Source organism: Pan troglodytes, chromosome 15 (assembly GCF_028858775.2).
Source record: "Pan troglodytes isolate AG18354 chromosome 15, NHGRI_mPanTro3-v2.0_pri, whole genome shotgun sequence".
Lineage (NCBI taxonomy): Eukaryota > Metazoa > Chordata > Mammalia > Primates > Hominidae > Pan > Pan troglodytes.
Window position 1 is genome coordinate 52,965,629 of NC_072413.2, and position 12,850 is coordinate 52,978,478.

The 12,850-nt window shown below is 38.5% G+C and overlaps 1 protein-coding gene across 7 annotated transcripts in view; it reads right to left on the reverse strand.

Annotated features, from left to right (window-relative positions):
- Positions 1-12,850, reverse strand: part of WDHD1 (WD repeat and HMG-box DNA binding protein 1) — an 84,963-nt gene that overhangs the window by 28,645 nt on the left and 43,468 nt on the right. For all 7 annotated transcript variants that reach the window (XR_010151121.1, XM_001161792.8, XM_063793401.1 and 4 more), the window contains one exon: positions 11,724-11,880. Coding sequence is in view for 6 of the 7 variants with exons in the window: in XM_001161792.8 (XP_001161792.4) it covers positions 11,724-11,880 (157 nt within the window). In the remaining variant the exon portion in view is untranslated. The remainder of the gene's footprint in view (positions 1-11,723; positions 11,881-12,850) is intronic.

Sequence of the window (12,850 nt, forward strand, 5' to 3'; positions counted from 1 at the left end):
TCCTCAACAAAACACTAGCAAACCAAACCCAACAGTACTTTAGGAAGTTAATACACCACAACCAGTAGGTTTTACTCCTGGGATGTAAGGTTGGTTCAACATATGCAAATCAATATATGCAATTCACTGCATCAACAGAATTAAAAACAAAAACCACATGATCATCTCAATAGATGCAGAAAAAGCTTTCGATAAAATTCAACATCCTTTCATAATAAAGACCTCCAACATACTAGGCATTGAAGGAACATAACTCAAAATAAAAAGAGCCATCTATGGCAAACCCACAGACAACACCATATGAATGGGAAAAAGCTGGAAGCATTACCCTTAAGAATTGGAATAAGACAAGGTTGGCCACTCTTTTCACTCATATTTAACAGAGTACTGAAAATCTTAGCCAGAACAATCAAGTAAGATACCAAAATAGGAAAAGAAGTCAAATATCTCTCCACTGACTATATGACTCTATACATAGAATTGCTAAAGGGCTCCTAGATAAAAGACTTTGGTAAAGTTTCAGGATACAAAATCAATATACAAAAATCAGTAGCATTTTTATACACCAATAATGTTCGAGCTGAGAGTCAAATCAAGTATGCAATCCCATTTACAATAGTCATACATGTACATAAAATACCTAGGAATATATCTAACCAAGGAGGTGAAAGATCTCTACAAGAACTACAAAACACTGTTGAAAGAAATCACAGATAACACAAACAAATGGAAACACATTCCACACTCATGGATTAGAAGAATCAATATCATTAAAATGACCATACTGTGTCTGCAGCAACCTTGGTTTGCATCGAAGTCACAGCACCAAAAAAAAAAAAAAAGAAAGAAAGAAGAAAGAAAAAGACCATACTCCCCAAAGCAATCTATAGATTCAACACTATTCCTATCAAATTACCAATGTCATTTTTCACAGAATTAGAAAAAACTATTCTAAAATTCATATGGAACCAAAAAAGAGCCCAAATAGCCAAAGGATCTAAAACAAAAACAACAAAGCTGGAGGCATCACATTACCCAACATCAAACTCTACTTCAAGGCTAGTGAAAAAGAACATGGCACTGGTGCACAAACAGAAACACAGACCAGTGGAACACAATAGGGAACACAGAAATAAAGCCACACACCTACAACCAACTGATCTTTGAGAAAGCTGACAAAAACAAGGAACTGGGAAAGGAATCCCTACTCAATAAATGGTGCTGAGATAACTGGCTAACCACATGCAGAATGAAACTGGACCCTTAACTATCACCATATGCAAAAATTAACTCAAGATGGATTAAACACTTAAATGTAAGACCTCAGAATATAAAAATCCCAGAAGAAACCCTAGCAAATACCCTTCAGGATATTGGCCTTGGTAAATATTTCATGACTAAGTCCACAAAAGCAATTGCAACAAAAACAAAAATTGACAAGTGGGACCTAATTAAACCAAAGAGCTTCTGCGCAGCAAAAGAAACTACCAAGAGTAAACAGGTCAGGTGCAATGGCTCACATCTGTAATCCCAGCACTTTGGGAGGCCAAGGCAGGAGGATTACTTGAGCCCAGGAGTTTGAGACCAGCCTGGGCAACAAAGGGAGACCTGTCTCTAAAAAAAAATTAAAAAATTATCCAGGTGTGGTGGCATGTGCTTGTAGTCTTGTGCAATCCCATTTACAATATCCATATGCACACACACAAAATACCTAGGATATATCTAACCAAGGAGGTGAAAGATCTCTACAAGAACTACAAAACACTGTTGAAAGAAACCATAGATGACACAAACAAATGGAAAGACATTTGCAGATCCTGAGGTGGATCACTGAGCCCAGAAAGTCGAGGCTGCAGTGAGCCATGATCTCATCTCACCACCGCACTGTAGCCTGGGTGACAGAATGAGACTCTGCCTCAAAAAAAAAAAAAAAAAAAAAAAAAAAAAAGACATCCCACAGAATGCAAGAAAATGTTCGCAAGCTATGCATCCAACAAAGATCTGATATCCAGAGTCTATAAGGAACTTAAAAAAAAATCAGCAGCAAAAAACAAATATCCCCATTAAAAAGTGGGCAAAGGATATGAACAGACACTTTTCAAAAGAAGACATACAAGGCTGGGAATGGTGGGTCACACCCATAATCCCAGAACTTTGGGAGGCTGAGGTGGGTGGATCACTTGAAACCAGCAGTTTCAGACCAGCCTGGGCAACATGGCAAGACATGTAATCCCAGCACTTTGGGAGGCCAAGGCAGGTGGATCACGAGGTCAGGAAATCGAGACCATCCTGGCTAACACAGTGAAACCCTGTCTCTACTAAAAATATTTTAAAAAATTAGCCAGGCGTGGTGATGGGCGCCTGTAGTCCCAGCTACTCAGGAGGCTGAGGGAGGAGAATGGGGTGAACCCGGGAGGCGGAGCTTGCAGTGAGCCGAGATCACACCACTGCACTCCAGCCTGGGAGACAGAGTGAGACTCGGTCTCACAAAAAAAAAAAAAAAAAAAGTTGGCCAGATATGGTGGCTCATGTCTGTAATCCCAGCACTTTGAGGGGTGAGGCAGGCAGATCACTCGAGGCCAGGAGCTCGAGACCAGCCTGGCCAATGTGGTGAAAACCCATCTCTACTAAAAATACAAAAATTAGCTGGGTGTGGTGGTGAACGCCTGTAATCCCAGCTACTCGGGAGGGTAAAGCATGAGAATCTCTTGAACCTGGGAAATTGAGCTACTGCACTCCAGCCTGGGCAATAAAGCAAGACTGTAACAAACAAACAAAAAAAAAAAGCCAATGAAGCATATTCACTTTCATCCATCAGTTTGGGAATTCTTAGTACTGTCGGTATGAGTTGTCAAAAAAGAGAAAAAAATCAGGCATGGTAGTGGGCACTTGTAATCCCAGATATTCAGGAGGCTGAGACAGAAGGGTATCACTTAAGCCAGGAGACCAGCCTGGGCAACATAGCAAGACTCCATTCCAAAAAAGAGAGACAGAAAGATGGTGAAATGCCTAATATAGGTTAAGTGTTTATTAGATATTGGTCAGAGTGAAGCAGAACATCATTAGAAAGACTATAATCTATATCTACTCTGATAAATATGGTAATAGGTCAACGGGCCAAAGACTGTCTAAACCTGTTCTGAGTAGTCTATATAAGGCATTCAAACACGCCCATCATGAGTAGTGCTCTCGCAACTGATTTATTAAAAAGCATTAATTAATCACAGAATGATTTATATATATAGAACTCTTTCAACTTATGTACTCCAATTTATTTATTAGAAAAGCACTGGAAAACCATGACTGCACACTATAAATACCACAGGCAAATTTCATATTTTCATAAAGTCATTTAAAAAGACGAAATCTCTTTTTGAATGCTTACTAATAATCATCCACTTAATTTATAGTATAGCCTTTTAATCAGGACATTCTTGAAGGGAGATACTAAGTAGAAGCTAGACCCTAGGGTTTAAAAATTTTATAAATATCTTCCAGTATTATCAAATGCCCACTAGAGTAATTAGAAAACAAGTAAGTGACAATGTCTAGTATTCTTTTTCAAACTACTCAGGCCCCTTTCTTGTGAGATTCAAATACCCTCCCTTCTTTTTTTTCTGACTATACAATAAAAATACAAATGTTTTTAGGGTTCTAATTTTTTTGAACATACAATTTCATTTATTTCTTCCTTCTCTCCTTTTATGATTTTATAAAAAATCTAGTTTTCACCACACAGTATGAGGTGGCAGTGTGAATACCTCAAGTTTGAAAGAATCTTGTGGCAATTCTGTCATAAATCTCTATTTACAAGAATCACTACTTTACTAGTCATGCAAAATGAAAAAGAGCATGTGCATTCACAAAAGATGAGTCCAGGTACATATATATGTACATTAACAAAATTAGAAGAAACACTGGGAGAAATGTTAATTGCCTAAACATTTTTTTCTAAAATGTCCTGTTTAAAAACATTTTACAGCTCACTTTATTGATTTACACATAGTAAGCAATTATCACAAAGAAAAAGGAAATACTGAGTAGATTTTATTAAGTTACTTTCTAAGCCACATTTACATCAAAGCAGAGCACCAATTCGCATTTTTTTATCCTTTCCTTAGCTTTAGAGACTTCAACTAAAAAGATGTTTTCTCTGTTAAATATCCCCGTCATAGAAGAATTCAAGGAAAAAACAAACACATTTAAACTGCTAATTTGGTGGGTTTTGATGACGACGGAGTTTCCTGGAAACTATGTGCATAAACCACCTGGAAGAGGAATTTAAAAAAAAAAAAACAATGAAAAACCTGGTTTACTAAAAAGACAAAAGTGGCTGGGCACAGTGGCTCATGCCTGTAATCCCAGTACATAAGGAGGCTGAGGTAGGCAGATCACTTGAGCTCAGGAGCTCAAGACCAGCTCGGGCTACATAGCAAAACCTCGTCTCTACAAAAAAATACAAAAAATACAAAAAATTTGCTAGGCATGGCAGCATGGACCTGTAGCTTTAGCTACTCGGAAGGCGGAGGACGGAGGATCGCTTGAGGCCAGGAGGCAGAAGTTGCAGTGAGCTGAGGTCACGCCACTGCACTCCAGTCTGGGCAACAGAGAGAGATTCTGTCTCAAAAAAAAAAAAAATTACTTCAATTTGTTTTCAAATTGACCACAAAACCTGTTTTTGTTTTTTTTTGTTTTTTTGTTATATTAAAGAAAGAGTTTTAAAATGCCAAAATAATCAGGCGTGGTGGCTCACGCCTGTAATATCCCAGCACTTTGGGAGCCAAGGCTGGCAGATCACCTGAGCTCTGGAGATCGAGACCAGCCTGGGCAACCTGGCGAAACACTGTCTCTACTAAAAATACAAAAAATTAGCTGGGCATGGTGGCACATGCCTGTAATCCCAGCTACTTGGGAGGCTGAGGCATAAGAATCACTTGAACCCGGAAGGAGGAGGTTGCAGTGAGATGAGATTGTGCCACTGTACTAGCCTGGGTGACAGAATGAGACTCTGTCTCGAAAAAATAAATAAAAATGCCAAACTGGAGAAAACTAGGTCCAGTGTCCAGATTAACCTTGCCCCAGCCAGCAAGTTTTGCTTTTTCTTCTGTGTTGGACAGGACTGTCTTCTGCATTTGAGGGGACTTTGCTCACATCTCTTTTAAAGCACTTATTTGGGAGTAGCATAATGACTTTACAAGCCTACCTCTTCCAGGCCACAGCCTCATTTATCTTTGTGTGGTATAGCACATCTAGTCGGTACTATAATAAATTCTAATTCAGTGAACACAACTAGGAAAAATGTCTAGTTTTCAAGCACATTAAATAACTCTTAAGAGTTTTGAAAAACTAAACAGAAAAAGAAAGAAGGTCTCTGTTGGTAGAGAGCAAATTAGACTGTAACACAGCAAAATTTATTAACTCTCAGTTATGTATTAACCAGTAGTGTCATGAAAAAATCTTTAGAAGAAACAATACTTGGTAAACTGAAGTTCAGCTCAAAGGGGGCAGGGATGACATTAATACAGATCAGTAATTTCTCATATTCATAATTTTTTTTTTTTTTGAGACAGAGTTTCCCTCTGTTGCCCAGGCTGGAGTACAGTGGCACAATCTCGGCTCACTGCAACCTCTACCTCCCAGGTTGAAGCGATTCTCTTGCCTCAGCCTCCCAAGTAGCTGGGATTACAGGCATCCGCCACCAGGCCTGGCTAATTTTTGTATTTTTAGTAGAGACAGGGTTTCACCATGTTGGCCAGGATAGTCTCAAACTCCTGACCTCAGGTGATCTGCCTGCCTTGCCCTCCCAAGGTGCTGGGATTACAGGCATGAGCCACTGCACCCAGCCTCATATTCATAATTAAAGGAAAATAGGAAAATTTTATATTGACTTAAATTAATGCTTTTTTTTAAAAGAGACGGGGTTTTGCTGTTGCCCAGGCTGTCTACAAACTCCTGGACTCCAGTGATCCTCCTGCCCCTGTCTTTTAAGTAGCTGGTATTCAGGTGTGCACTGATGTGACAGGCTCTCAAATGAATTTTTAAAAATTATTTTTCACAAAATGTACTTTCTTTTAAAGGATCTCTGAACAAAAAGAAAGCATAAATACCACTGAGTTGGGTTAGAAAATGCATTTAAAGTTAAAAGAATAAAGAAAGAGGTATCACTAAGTCACTTCATCTTCACAGAAATTCTGTGAAATGGGTACACTGTGGTTTTAGAGATGAGGAAACAGTGGCACAGAGCCAGGGCTACTGAACGAGGATTTCAGCCAGGATACCACAAGCAGGCAGTGTCACTCGAGAGCTCGAGCTCTGGACCACTAGGCCACATTGGCTTTCCAGAGAAGCATGTGATTTGCTATCTTTATCACAAACAATGAGAGCAAACAGAGGCATTAAAAATGCAAATAAATATGAAGATGAATTTCTTTATTTCCTTTTTATTTTAGAGACAAAGTCTCCTTCTGTCACGCAGGTTGGGGTGCAGGGGCTGTATAACCTTGAACTCCTGGGTTCAAGTCATACCCTTACCTCAGCCTCCCGAGCAGCTGGGACTACAGGCATGTACCACCATGCCTGGCAGGGTCTCTCTATGTTGCCCAGGCTAGTCTCAAACTCCTGGCCTCAAGTGATCCTCATGCTTTGGCCTCCCGATGTGTTGGGATTACAGCTGTGAGTCACAAAGCCTGGCCAAAGATGAATTTCTTGCTAGCCAGAATAGGTAAGGCTCTTTAAACACAACAGCAGGCTACTAAAAAAGTGATTGCAGAATTTTATTCCCCGAACTTCCATGTACCACTATCCACAGAAAGGAAATGAATCATCTCTAAATATGCCAACATGTTAAGCAAAACTGGTGTGAAAATTACAGTAAGCCATACTGAGAAGTGTAGCTTCCAATCTTTGAAAAATATTTAAGGCTATATACCAAAAAATAAATAATAAATAAATAAATGTTCTACAACGGTGTACCAAAAAAAAAAAGAAAAATATTCTTATTCAAGTTTATTATTCCAGCATAAAGCCAGGAAAATATGAAAATATGAAAACAGTCTGCAGTTATCAATTTATCACGTAATATACAAATAAATACATTTCTATCAACAGATTTTTTAGTGTATCTTCTCAGTGCTTCAAATGCCTACTGTATAAGATTCCCCTCAGTAATTCAATTATTCTACAACAAGCTGGTCTTTATAGGAGAAGTATTTATTCTTTCAATCTACTTATCAACTAACTCCCTTTGTTCCTATATTTTAATACAAAAAAATAAGGTTTTTTTTTTTTTGCCAATAAATAGATGTGTACTCTCTACCAAATTACTTTAATCTTTTTGGACCTTAGTTTTCTCATATGTAAAAATTGGGGAGAAGTGCTGGGGGTGAAGAGAGACAGCAAACAGACCAAAAGAACTTGGTAGTTCCCATTCTTTTATTCCTGTAGGGCTGCTGAGCTATTATAAAGCGTCTAGGAATGCACACAAGCACCATGAATTGTCTGTAGACCAAATACAAAAATAGTTTCCACTTTACATACTAAAATTTTCACATGTATGCAGATAATGTGATTTGTAAATACAATTTTATATTAAAATAAAATTTTCAGGTCTACAGAAGCTTATGTTATCATGCCTGTAATCCCAGCACTTTGGGAGGCCAAGGTGGGAGGATCACTCGAGGTTAGTTCAAGAAAAGCCTAGGGAACATAGCGAGACTGTGTCTCAATAAAGAAATATTCTTTATTAGCTGATACTAAATGTAGAGCTACTAGAGCTACTATTATTTGGAGGCATGAACTGTTCAACATTTAAAAAAGGACTCTTGTTCAAGTCCAGCCTGGATAACGTAAGGAGACCCTGTTTCTAAATAAATAAATAAAAAGGGCTCTTATATTTGAAAATGTCAGGAGCTACTAGTATAGACAGTTTCTAAAATCCTTCTAAGTGTAAAAGCTGTAATTTAGAGTCCATTATTTCTTTATCCATTATTGAATATAACAGTTAAATGTTACCAGCTGTAATTATCGTAGTTTTTAACAAGTTAAAATTCTTTACGAATCTTAAATAAAAAGCAAGTAAAAAATGTGTTCCAAAGAGTTGTGTGGAAAAAAAAAAAAAAAGCATGTAAGAAAAAAAAAGCCAGCTGGATAAATTACTAAGGGCGTGAAAACTGCAATTGATGAAATACTTGTAATATTAAATGAAATGAAGAAGCAAAATTATTCATTGCAGATGACTAATTTCATATATTGCAAATAAATAATTTCATATACCTCTTTAAGATGATGACATTCACTAACAAAATGAATATTCTTACTTGAATAAGCATTAGGCAGAATAGTAAAAATCCTCATAGGTTCAAACCTTAACCTACTATTAAGATAGACTGTGAATTCTTTAATTCAAATTACTAAACTAACTAGATTCCTGAAAATGGACATGCAAGAAATCACTGAGAACAACCTACACTATAAGAACTACTAAAAATAGTCAATGTGGCTTGGCATCTGGCTTATACCTATAATCCTAGCACTTTGGAAGGCTGATGCAAGAGGATCAGTTGAGGCCAGGAATCAGAGGTCAATCTGGGCAAGATGGTGAGACCCCATCTTTACAAATATTTTTAAAAATTAGCCAGGTGTGGTAGCCTGTGCCTGTAGTTCTACCTACTCAGGAGACTGAGGTGCCAGGATCACTTGAGCCCAGGAATTCAAGGCTGCAGTGAGCTATGACTGCACTACTGCACTCCAGCATGGGCAAATGAGTGATACCCTGGCTCTAAAAAAAAAAAAACCGTTAATGAATATACTTCTTCTGATACTAAATATGTCAATATTTAGAATGTAATATTCAGTGATTACAACTGTAAAGGCAAAACACACAGAAATAACCACCAATTCCTCTGTAGTTCTCTACTAATTCAATTTTGCATCCTCTCAGACTATATGCCTTTTCTTCTCAAACATCCCACAATGCCAACCACTGTCTCCAGAAATAACTGAATTCTGCTTCATGATCTGCCAACAAAACAGAAGCCAAAAACAGAAGATAGGAATTTGTTACCTTTTGGCTACCAAATCTATCTGCATTTGTGCCTATTTTTTTCCCTTTCCAGAACTGATGAAATGTCTATTTTCCTATTTTAGACAGGTGATCTAAAAGCTACTACTTTTTTTTCTTTTTTCATTCCTTTCATTGGCTCCTTCTTTTAAATTATCAATCTTATCTTCTTTACTAAATTTATTGCCAAAAGATTACAAAAATGCTATAGAGTCACCTAAGCTAAAAAATCCCTTCAAAGACTTTTTATCCTCCTTTAGGTGCCACCCCAAATCTTTGCTCCTCTTCACACCAAAGTTCTTTTTTTTTGAGATAGGTTCTCTGTCGCCTAGACAGGAGTGCAGAGGTGTGATCATGACTCACTGTAACCTCAACCTCCTGGGCTCAAGTGATCCTCCCCTCTTAGCCTCTCAAGTAGCAGAGACTATAGGTGCGTGCCATCATGCCTGGGTAATTAAAAAAATTTTTTTTGTTGAAACTGGGTCTCACTATGTTGCCCAGGCTGGTCTCAAACTCCTGGCCTCCAGCATTCCTCCCGCCTTGGGCTCCCAAAGTGTTGGGATTACAGGCGTGAGCCACCTCGCCTGGCCCAATAGTCAAATTTCTTGATAAGAGTTATCCACATATTCTACTTTCATTTCTTTACCTCCCATGCCCACCCCAATCTGGAATTTAACATTTTATCACTTTTATCAGAGTCACCGTTAACCTCCATGTAGCCAAATTAAGAAGTCTTCTTGAACTTAACTTCTGGCCTTATCTGATTTAGTTTATTGAATTGCTGCTTTGTTTAAAAATTCAATTTATTTAACTTTTGAGCTAGTAATTCAAAGTTACATGCTCAATTTACATGCTCAAAAAGTATAAAAATGAATACAGAGAAAAGTCTCCTATACTATCCACTGAGTTTTTCTCCGTGAGGTAACTATTATTGTTAGTTTCCTTTTCATTCTTCTAGGAATTCTTTTGCGTATGTAAAGCAAATACAATTACATATTCTTATTCTTTCCCCACTTTTACACAAATGGTATTTATTTCACTTAACACATCTTGCAGATTTTTCTATATCATTATATAGTGTCCTCATCCTTTTTAACAGCTTTGTCAAGATATGATTCACATAATATTGAGTTCACAGAGAATGTACCAGCCACATCATATGGTAAGTATACAATTCAGCCAGGCACAGTGGCTCCTGCCTGTAATCCCAACACTTTGGGAGGCCGAGGCGGGAAGATCCCTTAAGCCCAGGAATTTGAGACCAGCCTAGGCAACATGGTGAAACCCTGTCTCTACAAAAAGTAGCTGGGTGTGGTGGTGAGTGCCTGTAGTCCCAGCTACTTGGGAGGCTAAGGGGAGGATCGCTTGAGCCCAGGATGTCACTGAAGTGAGCCTGAAGTGAGACATAATCGGGCCACTGTGCTCCAGCCTGGGTGACAGAGTGAGACTCTGTCTCAAAAAAAAAAAGACATAATTCAGTGGTTTTTTGTATACTCACAGAATTGTGCATCTATCAACACTAATTTCTGAACATTTTCATCACCCCAAAAAGAAATCCCATGCCACACCCAGCCAATGTATCATTTTATACATATGCCAGCAGCAGTACTTCCCAAACTTTAATGTGCACACGGATCAATATAAAATACTATTAGTCCAGGACCAGGTACGGTGGCTCATGCCTGTACTTTGGGTGGATCACTTGAGGTGGATCACTTGAGGTCAAGAGTTCAAGACCAGCCTGGCCAACATGGTGAAACCCTGTCTCTACTAAAAATACAAAAATTAGCTGGGCATGGTGGCACATGCCTATGTAATCTCAGCTACTGGGGAGGCTGAGGTAGAAGAATAGCTTGAACTCGAAGCGGAGGTTGTAGTGAACCGAGATCACGCCACTGTACTCCAGCCTGGGTGACAGAGTGAGACTCCACACACACACACACAAAAAATTCAGCTGGGCGTGGTGGCTCATGCCTGTAATCCCAGCACTTTGGGAGGCCGAGGCAGGCAGATCACAAGGTCAGGAGATCGAAACCATCCTGGCTAACACGGTGAAACCCCCTCTCTACTAAAAATACAAAGAAATTAGCCAGGCGTGGTGGTGCGCACCTATAATCCCAGCTACTGGGGAGGCTGAGGCAGGAGAATGGTGTGATCCCGTGAGGCGGAGCTTGCAGTGAGCTGAGATCACGCCACTACAATCCAGCCTGGGCAACAAAGCGAGACTCCATCTTCTATTAGTCCTTCCTCCTATTACGATAATTAAGCAAAACATCTCAAAAAGCAGCTTAATTGTATATTTCAATTCTCAATGGAATATATATTCAGTTTTATTTTCACTTTAACTTTTATATTTATTGTTATTTTATTAAAATAAAAGACAGTAATAAAAGGTGAAATGCCATGTTTAATCAGAATTCCTCTCCCTATGTGGCTGAAATGATGGTAAAGTCATCCTAATTATTTTTATTTTGTTCAACATGTTTCAAGTAAAGCAAGTGACTGAAAACTTCAGAGTGAATATGAACAAATTCCTAATTTAGTGACTATGGAAAGCAAGTAATTGGACTAAGATAAAAGACAAATACACTTAAAGGGCCTCATAAAAAGAATTTCAAAATACTTTTAAAAAAGAGTCAACTTTAGACTTCTTTTAATAGCCCACCTTAGTTGCTGGGGATTTTCATGGATACCAACCACCCAGTAGTGATCAGATTTTCCTTTGCAGTGCTCTCTTGTATTACATATAGGAGTCCACGTATTACCAAGTCCTCTGTTAAGCATTCGAACAATTCCTTCTGAATCCACGTAACAAGGGGTACCTAAACACCAACAGAAAAATCACTTGGAGACATAGCTACATGTTGTTAAAGGAACCCTATTTCAAATATATTATACATACCAAGGATTCAACTTTGCTTTCAAAAGCAAAACACAAAACAGAAGCAAATAATCTAAGATTATTACGTAAAATTTCATTAACCATATAAAGTAAGACCTAACTAAAAAAAGAAAAAACATTGGATTTGATATGACTAAAATTTACACAAATAAAGTGAAAAAACTGAGTTTCAGTGAAAACTATGCCACCTGCTGGAAGATAATAATAATTTCATTTATTTATTTATTTATTATTATTATTTTTTTTTTCAAGATGGAGTCTTGCTGTGCACCCAGGCTGGAGGGCAGTGTCGCGATCTTGGCCCACTGCAAGCTCCGCCTTCCGGGTTCAAGCCATTCTCCTGCCTCAGCCTCCCGAGCAGCTGGGACTACAGGCACCCACCACCACGCCCAGCTAATTTTTTTTTGTATTTTTAGTAGAGACGGGGTTTCACCATGTTAGCCAGGATGGTCTCAATCTCCTGACCTTGTGATCCACCCGCCTCAGCCTCCCAAAGTGCTGGGATTACAAGCGTGAGCCACCGCGCCCGGCCGATAATAATTTTAAAGCCAATTTTAGTAAAAAATTAAACATGAATCAGAAGGCTCCCGCTTGAGAAACATTTAGAAAAATGACCAAAATCTGATACAAGGTGATCTTTACGAAATTTATCTTTAGTACTCTTCTTCCTCTCTCTTCTTTTTGTTGGCCTTGTCACTATTCTGTCCCCAACTACTAGGTAAGCAATTCTTACCTCGTAAAACAGGGAAGCATTCTTGTTTTCCACCTATTCTGCTTCCAACTCAGGAAATCTGTGGCAAATTACCTGATTATCCCTTTTCTTATCTGTGGCTTCACACCCCCCTTACTCTGCAAACATTAGTTTCCGCAGGGTCTGGATCTAATTGGTA